The sequence below is a fragment of the Pteronotus mesoamericanus genome, unplaced genomic scaffold (assembly GCF_021234165.1).
Source record: "Pteronotus mesoamericanus isolate MK-2021 breed Mesoamerican mustached bat unplaced genomic scaffold, CSHL_Meso_final contig_90, whole genome shotgun sequence".
Taxonomy (NCBI): domain Eukaryota; kingdom Metazoa; phylum Chordata; class Mammalia; order Chiroptera; family Mormoopidae; genus Pteronotus; species Pteronotus mesoamericanus.
Window position 1 is genome coordinate 11,541,185 of NW_026555277.1, and position 17,169 is coordinate 11,558,353.

The 17,169-nt window shown below is 35.5% G+C and overlaps 1 protein-coding gene across 1 annotated transcript in view; it reads left to right on the forward strand.

Annotated features, from left to right (window-relative positions):
• The window catches only part of ABCA12 (ATP binding cassette subfamily A member 12), a 165,389-nt gene that overhangs the window by 141,177 nt on the left and 7,043 nt on the right, over nucleotides 1-17,169 (forward strand). The window contains exons 39-48 of the mRNA XM_054586173.1: nucleotides 1,283-1,388; nucleotides 5,445-5,499; nucleotides 6,067-6,244; nucleotides 7,712-7,827; nucleotides 8,889-9,048; nucleotides 10,218-10,471; nucleotides 12,512-12,716; nucleotides 13,778-13,887; nucleotides 14,174-14,315; nucleotides 15,361-15,495. Of these exons, the coding sequence (XP_054442148.1) occupies nucleotides 1,283-1,388; nucleotides 5,445-5,499; nucleotides 6,067-6,244; nucleotides 7,712-7,827; nucleotides 8,889-9,048; nucleotides 10,218-10,471; nucleotides 12,512-12,716; nucleotides 13,778-13,887; nucleotides 14,174-14,315; nucleotides 15,361-15,495 (1,461 nt within the window). The remainder of the gene's footprint in view (nucleotides 1-1,282; nucleotides 1,389-5,444; nucleotides 5,500-6,066; nucleotides 6,245-7,711; nucleotides 7,828-8,888; nucleotides 9,049-10,217; nucleotides 10,472-12,511; nucleotides 12,717-13,777; nucleotides 13,888-14,173; nucleotides 14,316-15,360; nucleotides 15,496-17,169) is intronic.

Sequence of the window (17,169 nt, forward strand, 5' to 3'; positions counted from 1 at the left end):
GGTCAGTGACAAATTATTCTGGATGCTGGCAATTTTTGTTTCTCAACCTGAGTGATGGTTCGATAGGTGTACTCCTTTTATTTATTTTTTGTGTGTGTGAAACTGTACATTAATGTTTTATGTATATTTTCCTATGTATGCATCATATATATTTAGCTTTGTTTCTTAAAGAACATGGAAACTTAACAGAATTTGATGGAGATAAAAAAAATCCTGTTGGCTATTTTTTCTTCTAGATCCTACATTATGTTTTGAAGCAAGCTAGAGTCACAGAATCACACACATGTGATTGTTATTGATCATATGGCTAGGAGTTTTCAATTGCCCTTTACGTATTTCTCCTTTGGTAGTAAGAGACATATACAGACTTACACAGAGCAGAGAACCAATGTTCTCTCAGTTATTGTTTCAAGCCGAGCACTAGCTTCGCCTACTACAAAGCTGCCTAATTTCATCCTCACCACATCCCTGTGAAATAGGTATTGAGCCCATTTCAGCTGATTTCACAAGTCATACAGAAAGCAAATAGTAGTACGACATATTTGAATGCCAACCCCTTTTGTTTCTTTCCCCCCTCCTTCAACACACATAGTAAATGTTCTTGTATAAACAAAGGAGCTCTAATATTAAATAATTTCTCTATAAATCAGATTTATAATTTTAAGTTATCAATAGGGTTTCCTGATTTGAGACCCATCAGTATTTTAAATCCCTCTGTTATTGACGTAGAATGTAAAGTAACTCAATTCTTTGAGGGTTATAATTTGGAATAGCTAATGGGGGAATTTCAAGGTTATCAATATTTTTGCTAAGGACACAATGCTTATATATGTATTTAATTTCTTTCTACAGCCTGGCATATATGCCATTTGTTTCTATTGTAATTTTTAAGAGCCAGAATGCCTTAGTTTTAGTCTGAGAATCACTATAGGCCAACCGCAGAGATGGAGGTAATAACACTTTCTCCAGTTTATTTAAAGCTTTGCCTACAGAGAAGATCGGGGCAACTAATAATTTGGTGCTATCATACATTAAAAAAAAAACACCACTTTTTTTACAAGTTTCTGTCCATCTTTAACTTGGAAACTTAGAGGTCTGTGGTCCATGCTCAGTGTGTGTGTGGAGGGGAGGGGTGGAGTGGTTCATAATCTTCCAAGATGAAATAAGATATCAGGAATTGGTGCTCTTATTTTAAATATAAACTCTGTAGGTGGCCAGATGTAAAAACAGCCTAATTTACTTGAACACAATTCTGATCTTGCCTTCTTTTGGAACTGAACAGGTGTGGTATGATCCAGAAGGCTACCACTCCCTCCCAGCTTACCTCAACAGCTTGAATAATTTCCTTCTGCGAGTTAACATGTCAAAATATGATGCTGCCCGACACGGTAAAGTTACTTACACAGAGCTTCTTCTATTGCAACTTTTGCAACTCTCCATTTAAAAATTCACATTAGATCCCACTTTTTCCCACTGGGAGGTATTTTTATGGCACCTAAATCACAGATCTTTAAAAGGAGTTTAGAAATTGCTTCTTCCAAACTACCACCAGATGGAAGATTTGGGATAATCCCCTTAACTTCAGGTTAATTTAGTTCCCTTATTTATTAATTCAGGATAGCAATGCTGACTTCATGCTTATTTCTGTTGTCCTACCTAGTAGTTATATCTTACAGGAAAATATTTTAGAACTATGTACTTGTGTATAGACTAAAATATAAAAGATAGCCCTGGCTGGTGTGGCTAAGTGGATCAAGTGCCAGCCTGTGAATCAAAAGGTCACCAGTTCAATTCCCAATCAGGGTACATGCCTGGGTTGCAGTCCAGATCCCTGGTGGGGGGCGTGCGAGAGGCAACTGATCAATGTGTCTCTCGCATGTTGATTATTCTCTTCCTCTCTTCCTTCCTCTCTCTCTAAAAATAAAAAATAAATAAAATCTTAAAAAAATAAATAAAAGATAATGTCGATAAATATTGAACACAAATCTACACATGAAGATAAAACTTTTAAACTAAAAAGTTTGGTATTTGACCAAAATGTTACCATTAATTAAGTACTTACCATATGACACATGCTTTCTATGGAATGTTGCTAATCCTCAGAAGCACCCTTTCAGGACGAGTGTTATTGTTCTCCACTACTAGTTATCAGAAGTGGGATTTGAAACCATGACTATCTGACTCTTGCCTCTTCCTTTTTCCAATACTCAACACTTCGTTCTCCCATTAATTCCTTACACTGAGCCAGTTCTGTTTTAGCTGGATTTCCCAAGAGGCTTCCACATAGTTTTAAAAATAGACTCTATAATTTGAAAGGGACTGATTTATTTTTTTCTTATTCAATTTCTGTCCATCAGATCATTTTTTTTATTCTTGAGGCTTGCTCAAATTATTTTGCCATAGTGATCCTAAAAAATAATAATCAAGATGAAAAAAACTAAATAACATCTTTGCTGGCCAAGGCTGAGTCTCTAGCCTGGTAAATAAGCTAATAAGTAACCTATTAAATAGGAAGAAAAGATACAACATGCCTTTGAGAAATGCTGAGGCCTACTTTTCTTTCATCTCCCTGAAGTTAAGTGTCATAGTGTATGCTGGGTGTTCTAGTGATTGTACCAGTAATCTGTGGAGGCAAATACTCATTCTAGAAACTGGATCTTTTGAAGTCTTTATTTCAGAGAAAACAGCATTTTTTCCCAACTGCCTTGGTATTTTCCTAGCAGCAGAAACCATAAAGAGACAACAAGATTGATAGTCTTCCAATCTAGAACATCAGTAAAAGGCATAGCCAAAAGTGGTAAATTAAGTTAAATAGTGACTAAAGCCAGATGAATCTAGTATAGCCTGGTTTGAAATAGTACTGAACACTTGACTTTCAGTAGGATATCTTATTTGGAGCAAAAGACATTTGTTGCTGTGACAGGTAATGAAAGTGTAAATACTATAGAAACAACTAGGGGGAAATGTAGCAGAGGTATGTACATGAGAACAAGAGACCAGCAACTTTTGAAGGGTCACCTGTTGAAACCTGTAATCAGAGTTCATTTATTACTAGAGTCCTTTACCAAGACCAAAGCCACGTGAACCACCCTGGACTCCAGCAGGCTAGTTCTGGCTCCTACCAATGTATTTTTAAGTTAAAGAGTATAAGGATTTAAGAATTCTGGAACATACATTTATATTGACCCCAGAAGGAAATTTATTTTTATTTTTAATTTAAAAATAAGGCTTAGCTTGAATTACATAAAGATTAATAATAGTATGCATTCTATTTTTTAATTAACTTTTCTTACATAGACTTACGAAAGTGGTAACCTTCCATCCTCTCTGGGCAGAGTTTGATTTCTTTAAAAGGACAAAACCATGTCATCCTAAAATACTTGTTATTTTGTAATGTATGGTTGGGGTCTACCATGGCAATACTGTCTTTAAAAAATAAATTCAACTATTTTTCTGCCCTGAACCCTGACACAACTACACTAGCTGTTTTAAGGAATTTTTTTTCTTGGATTCTACATGAACTGGGGTTTTTGCTTTAGCTATAAAATTGATTTTCTTTGAATTCTCACATGCTATTAAAAGTCTTTTAATTAGCTTTCCTTTACAATGTCAATATCTATTATATTCATGTGGTTTCCTTTCATGGTTAATTACACATGAAAATTCTGTTGTTGCTTCCCAAAAAATAGGTTTACTTGTTTTTACCATCAAATGTTATGCAATGAGACTCTTTTTCAAAATAACTGATGCATTGTTCCCTCCACACTAGTGTTTATCTTACCTTTTATTGCACTAGTAACAATGGTCAATGTGAAGTATCTCATTTTAGGTTTACAACAACTGTAAAGACAACATAAAATAGATTACTTTTAATACATACTGGGGGAAATAATTCAAATTTTAAGGTAGACTAAATTTAATAAACATTCATTAAATAATCACTGTACTGAAAATATTATGCTGGATGCCGGAGAACCCACAGAGAAGAATTTTACATATGTTTCTAACCCAGACACATTTACTTGATTTTTCAGCTAAAGAAACATATGAAAACAATTGGTTCAGCACCATTTCTGATAATGGACTAAACATCTTTGCAAAGATTCCTCTAGTGAAGTAGAGCATTTCTTGACTCTAAAACACAAAGCAAACATTTTTAAAAATGTTTTTCCTCTGTCTATATTATAATTCAACAACTTGGTTTATGTAGGTCCCAAAGAAATACTCGATCTCAGTAAAAAGAGAGCCCATTAATATACCCCTCCCTCCCCAAAAAAGGAAAAAAAAAGACAAGAAAAGTTCATTCCCCCAATGATGTGGTTAAAATTCTATGCCAAACTGGTTATTGTTGTTGCTAGTTTCTTTGTTTTACTTCAACTACATACCTTTTTCTTTAACATATAACAATTGCAGAATTGAACTTCAAAGCATGTCACATTCTACTTAATAAAAATTATAAGTTTAAGCTAATTGAGAGAGTATAACTTTAGAATAATTCTATAACATTTGGGTGTGGTGAAGGGGCCTTAATATATTAATATAATGAACATATGTTATATAAGCAAAAGGTAAGAAAGTTCTCCCTCCAGCTAATTGCTCTACGAATAAGTATTTAAGGAACATCCTCCTTCCATTCCTTATTATTCTTTTTCAAAGTATAAACTTTGCCTTTACACTGTGGTCCTTTGGGAAACTTTTGCCAGCCCATTTTGACTGTGGCTAACCAACATCTTCTAAGGAAGAGGAGGAACAAAGCTTGCTTCTAACTCAGGAAGTGAAACCAATTGTGGGAGACCCCAATAATTTAGGACTATATTGGAATTAAGTGACTACAATTCTGAAGCCAGCTAGATTATCTGAATCTTCCTTGATCTTTATGTTTCAATGAAAATCCCTTGGGGGTGGCTGAAGCTCTAAGCCCTACTGTGGTAGAATTCTAGAGCAATAGGCATCTTAGAAATATTGTAGTTAAAGAGAAGGAAGGATCATCTCAGGAGCTTTATTACCCATAATACAGTCGATAGCACAATGAAGAAGGATGGGAGTGGTGAGTGTGTGTTCTTCAGGAGATCCTCATATAATTGGTCTTCCCTTGAGTTGCTTCTTTATATGCCATAAATTTCTGAAGTGCAGCAGATAAAGAGAAGAATGTGGAAAACAATTACTTAAATATAACAGAAAGGAAATGCTATATGAGAAATGTAAATTCTTCCCTCAAAATTCCATACACTATCTGAAAACTTTTTTTTTTCCTTTTTATGTATCTCCAATTGTATGCCATTGATGAGATTGGAAGAAAACCACTTTTCTTTAAAAGTCTATCCCTACACTAAAATTTTTGAGATCATAGCATGAGGAATAAATTATTGTGTATTACTCTCTAAAAACTGGTATTTCTGATTAACTGAATGTTTACTAATGAAAAGAACTGTCTCTTCTTTAAGGCATCATCGTGTATAGTCACCCTTACCCAGGAGTGCAAGACCAAGAGCAAGCCACGTAAGTGCATACATCGGCATGGCTCCTTCCTCCTTCGCATAGCCACGTATCTGCATAAAGTACAGTAATTGGGAATCACAGTTGTATCTAAATGAGTGTGAATCTAGAAAAGCTGGTGTACTATAACTCACTGACTGGGATAAAAGGGAGTTTATGAAAGAGTGTACAGTGGGGGTGCCCAGTTGAACTTGATGTAGATTCACAGAATCTGTTGCTTTTGTAAGTCAAGTGCCTAAGTGCTTCATCATTTCAATTTCCCTGCATGGCATTTAAGCGGTATTTCTGTGCCCAAGAACTATATATTCCTTGATACATCCTGTAACCCCTGGAGGCTGAGATTTTTCTGTCAAATATCCCCAGTCAATTCAGATGCGCTAGAGTTACATTTATTCCAGGGTCACAGTCGAGTCATGTAGGAGATATTATCTGGCTGCCTTGCAGGAAGACTTATTTGTGTCACAGCCAACTCTTATACTGTTTTGTTGATGGTTTAGTCATGAATCTTCTTGAAAGGAAAAGAGCTCCCAAAACTTATGTGTGCTTTCTTCTCCCTATTGCTCACTATAGAATGAGCAGCTTAATCGATATTTTAGTGGCACTCTCCATCCTGATGGGCTACTCTGTCACCACGGCCAGCTTTGTCACCTATGTTGTAAGGGAGCATCAGACCAAGGCCAAGCAGCTACAGCATATTTCGGGCATCGGTGTGACATGCTACTGGGTCACAAACTTCATTTTTGACATGGTGAGTAGCTTGTGTATTTGCAGGAAGAAAGGATTGATTTGAGCAGAAGACATCAGTTTTATATTTGAGATTTATTTAAGCTAGTGTGTTGAGATTGTTACCACAAAATAAGTAAATTAAGAAAAAATGCTTTGTGCAAGGCTTATAGTCATCCAGTGGTTGGAGGATGCAATAGAGCTACATTTATTTCAGGGTCAGAGAAAAATCCACCTCCTCCCCTCTCTGTGGTGAGAGGACCACCCGGACCAGATCCCCCAGGACACTTGTTGAATGTAGATTTCTGGGCCCCACTCCAAACCTCTTGGATCCCTATCTTGAAATGGACCTGGGAAGTATGCACTTTTAATAAAGCTTTTCAAGTGATTTTATGTGCACTGAAGTTTGAGAACCACTACTGTGGGGAAACAGAAGCTTCCCAGAATAATCTTGCCCAAAGATACCAAATAATCAGGGTTGTAAACATTTATCAACTAATAGTGAAAATTTCAAAGTAGCAGCCCTGCTGAATGACACATTTAAGAAGATCAGTAAGAACAATAAAGGATGAATTTTATTGATAGCTCTCTCATTTGCATAAAATGGTCCCAAAGTTCAGATTTTTTTTTTTTACTCTAAATGGGCCAAAAGCCCTGAATGGGTATGATTTGCCTGGTGATTTTGGTGAAATTGTCTGAGTTGCTGTAATGATCATTGACTTAAAGGACTGAGAGCAATTAAGTGCATATCTATTTTGTGAATGTATCCAGTGAGAACTGACATGCATTTGTTGTAGAAGTCAAATCTAGAAGAAAAATAATTACTTCTCTGGACTTAATAAGAGGTTTAATAGTAAGAAATCCTAAACGTATACACTGCTGTGAAGGGCTACTATTTAGATTCTGTTGTCATATACTTGGTGCTCATTCCCACTTAAAAGATTTCCCTCCAAATTAAATTACCAACTCATATTGTGACCATCTTGCTGTAAGCTCTAAACACTGAGTTCTTTGTTCATATGCCTGTGATTCCAAGAATGTGTGGGACCCACTGCTCTGTTGTTTGGCAGACTGGCTCACATTGATAACCAAGCCTAAGAAATCAACTATCTGAGAGAATTCCAGCATTCCAAATGAAATAAATTCTTTGAGGACTAAATCTAATGCCAGGATACCTGGCTGTCTTTTCTTTCTCACTGAACCTCTGGCACCAAATCCTTCAAAGTCTCACAGCCTGGAGGCAGGAACACGAGGGACTGCATGTATATCTATACAGATGAAGGCTGGTTTGACCTCATATTGCAAGACACAACTTCTAGAGAGAAATCAATGTAAAATAAGCTGAATGTTACAAGCAACGGGAACATAAGTAAAAATGAATTCCTTCGAATATTTCTAGGTCAACTTGTTATAGTTTTAAACTGGATGGGCTATTGATTTTTCTTTAATAATACTTGCCATATATTCATCATTGTTTCGCATATTCCCATAGGTCTTCTACTTGGTGCCTGTAGCATTTTCAATTGGTGTCATTGCCATTTTCAAGTTACCTGCTTTCTACAGTGGAAACAACCTAGGGGCTGTCTCTCTCCTACTCTTGCTGTTTGGGTAAGCTGCAGTGAAAGAATAAACAGAAAAAAATTCTCCTAGGCACAAACAGAACCTAAGTCTCGCTAGCTAATTTACAATTGCCTTGGATTTTCATTAGCCAATGAGTAATGACTAACAATACATCATTCTTGCTAGTTCATAGTTTGTAAAATACAATACTTCTGAAAGTGAATGTTGTCCTTAATAGTAATACCTGCCATTCATTAATGAACACTTATTTGGTATCAATTGTCATGCTTAGCTATTTACATATATAATTTAATTTTTATTAAAAAACATGGAGGCTTTAGAATAATCAGAAAAATGTGTTTGTGTGTATGAATTTATGCATTGACAAATGTTGAATATATATAGCATTATAAGGTATATGTATTTCTTTTATTTATAATTTTATAGATGTCTAAACCACACACATAATATTGTTTCTGTATTAGCTTAATACAGGTAATACAGATTGATACAATCAATACTTAGAGTAGCACTTCTTTATGTCCTGAATGCATGGGTCCATCCATTCAGTTAGCATTTGCAGCTGATGAGGGATCTCTCTGTCTCCAGTTCTACTTCATTACCCCAAAGATTGCTCAAGTATTTGCTCAAAACAAGACAGCTAGCTTCTAAGCAAACCCTGTCTGCTTAGCTTGTTGACAGTACTACCATTATTTTCCTCAACTTTAAATTGTAAGATTTTTGTTGATTAAATCCATATTTCTGTAAAGAAAAATAAGTTCTTGCCTAGGGTAACACCATCTTTAGGGAGGAATTAATTTGAAATTATAATGATGTAGGACTGCTCAAATTTCCTTTAAAGAGAGGATTCTTATTGTCATTTTTAAAACATCCTTTGGATTTTTGTTGTTGTTGTTCAAGAGAAGAATAGGAAAAAAGAGAGAAATCTAGTTTATATGGCTTGGTAATACATTCTTAATGTTTATTTTCACATTGGAACTCCATCTAAGTATCTATATACTTATGTATGTATGTGTGATATATGCATGTATTTAATAAAGGAGAATGATGAATACTTAATTTTAACTCTTAGTATTATCAACATACAGGTATGCCACATTTTCTTGGATGTACTTGCTGGCTGGGCTCTTCCGTGAAACAGGAATGGCTTTCATCACTTATGTCTGCATCAACCTTTTCTTTGGCATCAATTCCATTGTTTCCTTGTCGGTGGTATACTTTCTGTCCAAGGAAAAGCTTAATGATCCGGTAAGCGCCTTTATTAGTCTGCTAAACTTCAATGGATGTCTCAAACTTTTCCACACATCCAAGGTGGAAAAATTTTCTGTACTTTGCACTCTCTAAATAGAAAAGAGGAATTACATTAGATTCTATTAAATTTAGTAAAGGAAAACTAGAGCCTTTAAAAAATTTGTTTTAGGCTCTATCTAGGTTAATAACAATGATTGCACTTAGCCAGTGGCAAAACTATTGGCATATGATAGGGCTGGTGTGGAGCGATGAAGGTGCATCAGGTATATTTTATGGCATGCCAAAAATCATGCAATCGATCGGTCAGCTAAACTTTTCACTCATTAGCAAATCGTTATGGTATAGTACTGACAAGGACAATGGATTAGTTATGTGATTAGTTAATCCATATATGACTGGATTATGAATGAATTAGTTAATCCATATATGACTATGGATTAGGATTCATTTCAACATTTATGGGGAAAATATCCTAATTCATTCCCTTTCAATCATGTGTTGAAACCTACTTCATTGTAAGCATCACTTTCTATTCAGAGCTGACAATTATGATTAGTGAGAAAGGAAGCACTAACAGCGCCAGGCAATTGAATGGAAAAAATAGAGAGGAAATGAAGTGAACTGAGGAAAAAACAAGCACACTCCAGGAGGAAGAAAACAATTCATGAGGTTCATGTGGTTGGCCCCCGTGTGATTAACATGAAAATGAGCCATTTGCTTCTCATTAAGATAGGTTGCTCTCTCCTTCCATCTCATTTCACCGTTTTAGTCCCTCTTCAAATAGAAATAACCTTAGGTTTGGAAACTGCACTTTGCTAAAGTCCTCCTTCCCTTAGGCACCTACTGATACCCTATATCAGACCCCAGCACCCAGGCTACATTCCTACAATCTAAAACAGGCCGAGAAGTGATTCTGCCTTCAAGGTTTGGCCTGACGCCTTAAATCATCTCAGGGAAAATATAATTCTTTCTGCTTGTATTTCAGTAATGAATTTCCACCATTTATTTGGTTGCAATAAATATTTATAAGCCAATTCAGCATACATGTGAAGTACTTGCCAATCTAGATAAACCTCTCAGGTTCCAATATTTGTCTATATCTAGTTTTCAATTTTTGTCAATTAGTTGGAAGTCTAACGCTAAGCTTCATTTTTCTCTTATTTCAGACTTTAGAACTTATTTCTGAAACACTAAAGCGCATTTTCCTGATTTTCCCGCAATTCTGTTTTGGCTACGGATTGATTGAACTTTCTCAACAACAGTCGGTTCTAGACTTCTTAAAAGCATATGGTGTGGAATACCCAAGTGAAACCTTTGAGATGGATAAACTAGGTGCAATGTTTGTGGCTTTGGTTTCTCAGGGCACAATGTTTTTTCTCTTACGACTTTTAATCAATGAATGGCTGATAAAGCAATTCAGGTAAATACATAGCATTTGATATCCATGATGGAACTCAATTCAAAATATTCAGGGAGAGGTCAATATGTCTAAGCTTTTCCATTACTATAGAAATGTTTTGCTGAAGAAACTTTTTCAAAAATTATAGTATAATTTACCATTCATTTCATTCAAAAAATAGTTATCAAATCTTACTATGTGTCTGCAAGTATTGCTGTAAACTGGACAGTAATAACATTGAGCACAATTGTGAGCCTTAAAGAGATTAAGATTGAGTGGTGCAGAGAAATATGTACATAAACAAAAGATGTAGTCTGTTTATGTTGTTTGAGTTTGGAAGAATAGAAAATAAATGGGGAAAGAAGATTTAATATGTAGGATATTAGTAATAGATTTGGGAAAAGAAAATTGAACTATTGAGGACAGAATCATAAATATACCTATCATTATCCCAGCAATTCCATTTCTAGGAATTTTATTCTGCAGAGATGCTCATAAATATGTGAAATTATGTATGTATAAAATTATTCATCATAGCAAGCATTTCCTAATAGCAGAAGAATGAAAACAATCTAAATGTTCTTTATTTATGGACTGGTTAAATAAATTATATCCATATATTCATAAATTAAATACCATGCAACCATTAGACAGAAAGATACAGTTATTTGTGTAATATTTGGGGTTACTTCTAATATTTATTAAGTGAAAAATGCAGGGTTTAGAGCTGTATGTAAAGTATATTACCATTTGAGGTAGAAAAGAAATATGTTATTTATGCAAACATATGCATACGCTATCTAATTATTTGTACCTGTGCTGAAGAGAACTGTATATGGTTGAAGGAGTTTTAATTTTCACTATATACTCTTCAGTAGCATTTTAATTTTAATTTTAATTTTAATTTTAATACATGATGTGCACATATCACCTATCAGAAAACCAAACTGAAGTTAATAATAATGAAAGGGATGACAAGAACAAAGAAAGAAAGAAGTGTTGGGACATATTTAAGAAATGAGTAACACAATTTGTTTAGCACAGAATAAATGCAATGAAATAATAAGAGCTAGAGTATGTGGTTGGGAGATTATGCAGTTTATTGAATACTTGGTTAAAGAGATATGGTTTGAACTTTGTTCAACAAAGAGTCCCTTAAAGATTTTTGAATAGAGAACAATGTAATCAAATGGTGCCTTAGGAGGCATGATTTTGTAGAGGGCGTGCAGACTAGACGACAAGAATCAGAGACACTGCAGTAATTTGAGGTTCCTAGAGAAATCTGACAGCCTATCATGGGACTAGAAATAGAGAGAAAATGATCGATGATGATGATTGGGTATTGTAAGTCATTTCCAGAGCTAGCAGACTGACTGCATGAGTGGATTTTGTAATGGAGAAGATTCAAAGAAAACATCACAGTTGGAATCTGTGGGGATACCATTAAAATACATAGGAACACTGGAAGGAAGATCTAAACTGATTTGTTGGTTTTTTAAACTTTGTTTTGTTTGGTTTGCTTTGGTATTGGTTAAACAAGATACTCAAGTGGGTTTTAGACTTAGTGAGTTTTCAGGGCTGATAACCTTAATATACTGCATAGACCCTAGGTAAGACATTCAGAGTAAAAAGAATATAGAATAACATTCATATTATTGATGATAAAGGAAGAAATAGAGAGGATTTTTTAAAAGGTGATCACTGATTGTGGAATTGTAAGTGCTGAGCCTTATTAATGACTCTGGTTTCTGTTAAGAATTAGCTTTCAATCCCAAACTGACCTCCTTATTACTAAAATTAAGAATCTGAATTGTAACAGTGAATCTGTAGGCATTCAAGGCATGGAGAGCAAAAGCTGTTTTTCAAATATCATAGTGAACATAGTGAAGAGTATTAATACTAATTTTTAAGTTATTTGAGAATCATAATGTGTAACAAATTTAAAACAAATCTTGTATGTGATAGCACACTTTTCACGAAGTGAGAACCCATTAATACATGTCAAAATTGAACGCTGCCATTTCAAAATCATTGATGCAAATCATCGGGATCATTTTTTAGACTCTTCTTCAGAAAATTTAATTCTTCACCTGTGATTGAGACAACAGATGAAGACGAAGATGTGCGGGCTGAGAGATTAAGGGTTGAGAATGGTGCAGATGACTTAGACCTGGTCCAACTCCATCGTCTCACAAAGACCTACCAACTTATCCACAAAAAGATTATAGCCGTAAACAACATCAGCATTGGGATACCCGCTGGGGAGGTAGGGAACAATGTTCTGTTTCTGATTGTCCTCCCTATTGGCATGATAAGTGACAAATACAAATCTTTATCTTTCCTAAATTTTTTTTCTAAAAATATTAAAGTCATCTTCAAGTCTTTTGATAGATTCTATATGTAAAATTTACACAGGTCCATGTGTTACTTGCCCTCTAAGTCTTCCCTCTTGGTAAAGAGGGTTTATCTTACACCAAGTCCTGAGCACCTTCCCAAGCTACTGTCCCGGGACAGGCTGTCAGGCAAGGGGCCTGTGCAGGGTGCTGTCTTCAATTTCTAGTTTCCAGGCCTCCTGGAAAGAGAGCAAATTGTCAGAAATAAGGTCCCAGGACTACATCTGTATTTATTCTTGCTGTTTTCATAGAAGCAATATTAAGGCAGCTTGCAAAGGAGAAAGAGAATGTGGGCATTTCCCTTAGTTTCTGAGTAGAGCTGCAAAGTAAATGTATCAAATTTATTTAGCAACATATAGAAAGTATTACTTCAGTGGCCTTTTTAGTGAAGTTGTGACTAAAGTTTGGGTGGATAATGTGGAACCTGTAACTGCAATCACTTTGTCAGGTTAGCATATCTTACTTGGGTGTTTTATCGTGTCACACGAATGTGTAAAGGGCAAAGGGGAAAAAGGTTCATAGGTGCCCATGTGTTTTAAAATTTTTTCAATTATATTTGACATACAATATTATATTAGTCTCATGCGTGCACCTTGGTGATTAGACATTTGTATAACTTATGAAGTGATCACCTCAATAAATCTAGTCCCCATCTGGCACCACACATAGTTACTACAAGATTATTAACTATATGCCCTGTGCTGTACTTCACATCCCCATGACTATTCTGTAACTAACAATTTAGCACCAATTTCTTTTAAACTAGAAAGTTTTATCCAATGCTAATTGGGCACTACAATATCCATGCATATTTCCAGTGATTTATTTTTCTCGGTAATTTATTTTGCCCAAGGAAAAGGAGGAAAGAGATACAACAGCAACATGTTGTTGGTTTGAATTAAGGTTTACATCTTTTTTCCCTCCCACTAACCAGTGCTTTGGCCTTCTTGGGGTGAATGGAGCAGGAAAGACCACTATCTTCAAGATGCTGACTGGAGACATAATTCCTTCAAGTGGAAACATTCTGATCAGGAATAAGGCTGGGTATGAAAAACAAAAGCTTTAATTTACCGGAACGATATAATTGAATGAGAAAGATAATGAAAAATTCCTTATGTTATTATATAGTTATTAAAACCTCGGGGAAAAAACAGCTATTCAAGCAAGTAGAGATTTTTAAAACTTTAAGTGTGACTGTAATGGTGGGATTATTTTACTTCTTTTTATCACTGATCACCATGACCAAAATAGAGCTGCCTTCCCACCGTTTGAGGATGAAGAGCGAAATATCTTTTGAAACTCGTCTGTGTTTTTGATTCTCTCAATTTAGATCTCTGGCTCACGTTGACTCTCACAGCTCCCTAGTTGGCTACTGTCCTCAGGAAGATGCCTTAGATGACCTATTAACTGTGGAAGAACATTTATACTTTTATGCCAGGATACATGGAATTCCAGAGAAAGATATTAAAGATGTGAGTATAAGTGTAGCAAACTAGATTATTTGAAAACCGTATTGTTTCTGCTTCCCACCCACGCACCCTCAAGACCAAGCTGACATCTGCAAAATTATGACAGTTCCTCCTGACAACGATAGTGGGCACAGCATTAGCTTGATTGCGTGTATCATATACACACCTATGAGCTCAGCTTTAGAAGCTGCTCAGGGGTGTGGGCTCAGTTACTTTTTAAGGACTTCCCGGTACAGCATCACACTTGCCTTGACTGTGGGTAGAGCATTGGTGATGCCTCTACTTCCTTTAGTGCCCAGATAAGTGTTGCAAAGTGGCATTACCCACAAAATGCCCAAGTGAAATCGAAGAGCTTCCAATTTGATTTTTTAAATGTGGTTTTTTACTTCACTACAATTACTTGCTTTTATAATGGAACAGTTAACCCTTAGGGTCGTTTCCTCTATTTTGGCAACCCCAGGGACCAGTTGAAATCCTCCTAGGATTCCTCTGCTTTCCGGGGTTATTTAAGTACAAAAATAGCCACAGGCACTCACGCTTCCTCAGTTAATGTGCTCAAATTCTGATACTGGGTCAGTGTGAAAAAGATTTAAAGCCTTTGTGACAACTCGCCCCTCAATAAGAAGAAAGATGAAACAGTGCCAACAATCAATGAGAAACCTGCCTTGAGAAAAGCTGAATTCTGTTTTAGCTCCTTAAAGCTTTACAAGAAAATCCTGTGGTAGCATAGCAGAAAGAACAATCCGCAGTTGTAAACACAAACACACACACTCACATGCACGCATATCTGAGGGAAAAATCCTGCTTGAAAATGGGCCTCCACAGAATTGCTTTTATATCTCTTAAATGATTATTAATTTTAAGTGGACCTTTGAAAATAAAAATGAAATCTATGTTAAGTTTAAATGTTTGAATGTTTCAGGTATGTATTTCTTCACTATAACACTTTCTTTTCACAAACAGCTTTAACGTTTGTTTGTTTGTTTGTTTAGCGCTTTAAGGATTTGGGCAGGAGAAGGTCAACCTCACTCTCTTTTCTGTCCCACAGACTGTTCATAAACTCCTGTGGAGACTTCACCTGATGCCCTTCAAGGACAGACCTACCTCTATGTGCAGCTACGGCACAAAAAGAAAATTATCCACCGCACTGGCCTTGATAGGGAAGCCTTCCATCCTGCTGCTGGTAAGAGAGTCTTTGTGAAGCAGCCTCCTACGTAATTAGAACCACATCTCCAACTGTGTGTGTGTAACTTTTCATTCTCATTGATGGGATAAATATTTGTAAGTGGCTCACTATGTGCTGATTATTTTGCAAACCATTTTACCTATACTGTCTCATTAAAGGAATTTATGTCAGCAAATAATTTGTTGCCACAACAATGTGCCTTCAAAAATGTTTTTGTCTGAAGCTGTGTTGCAGTTGGTTTCAGAAGAAACACTTGGTGAAGTGGCTGAAACAAACTCAGGGTATACAAATATGTAACGTTATGGGACATGGTAGATTTTGATTCCCAGTTCCCAAAGAAATGAAGAAAAGTTCATTTATTTAAAGTTCTACTGGTAACTTAATCAGATGAGTTAGCATGTTTTTAAACTTCTAGAAAGGAGGAAAGACACATTTTAAAACAATGTGATATGCTAAAATTTTTTTTCCCTTGTTACTTAAAACTATGAGCTACCCATCTGGGATGTGATCAATTATCTGCCATTTTATTTTTTCTGAAATTTTTTTAAAGGAGGAAATGGATTCCACATTTATATTTTTATTAAGAGCTAGAAAATTAAATCTGTCTCCTGGAAATGTAAATTACACACCAAGGTAACATAGCATTCCTCCTCCCAGGTCAAACATTGTAAAAATGTTTATTTCAGAGAAAAAAGCTTGCCCTTATTTTAGAAGATCCCCTTCATTTAAGGACGTCCAACTCCAAAAGAGCCTTAACTATGTGCAATAAAAATCCACTTATAAATCACGCATTATTCCAGGGATTAAGCCATGCAGGGGATCAATTCATATAAACTGCCCAGAGTGATGCACAGGCCATCTTTCTATAATGCCAGAGCTTATAATGGTTATATCCCTGCCAATCGATGCTTGTGATGGAATTTTATTGTGTAAGTGTCCCTTAAATTGAACAAAACAGTCCTTAGGCACTCCTGTGAGATAACAGATGTAAAGTACTTCCAAAAGTTGAAAGCACTATGCAAATGTTATGTATTAATAAGCCTCACTGAAATACAGGCTATTTCAGGAAAGGTACTATTATTTTATTTTATATGCATTTACTACATATGATCTCATCTTCAAAAATAGAATCTGTGACAATATACCCTTTACTGTTTCCCCCTATTACTACTTATTTCTTTCTTTAAATTTAAATTTAAACCTTTACTATAAAAACAAGCCTCTGGTGATCCTATATAATCCTTTCCATCACAAATATGTATTTTTAATTTTTACCTAATCTTGACCCATAATTTGTTTGTTTAATCATCTCTCAGGACCTGTTATTGTTTGTTTAGATTATCCATTGCTACATTTTTAATTTTATGTCTGAACAACTTTTGAGACATTGTTTACTTTTAAAATATAATTTGTATCTTTCTACTTGGTAGTTTCTGTAAATCTCATGCTCATTTCCCTAAGGAGTATAAAATTTCAATTAATGACATAAAACTAAAAGTACACCTCAAATATATTAACTGAAAAATGAAATTGTGTTCTTTCCACTTCACATGGCATATTATCACCCACCGCCACACTTCTGCTATCAGGAGCAAGGCAGCAGTCTTGTTGCTGTGGCTTCAAACACATATGTGACAATGTAGTATTAGCTGTAAAAACTCCGCTTTGTCA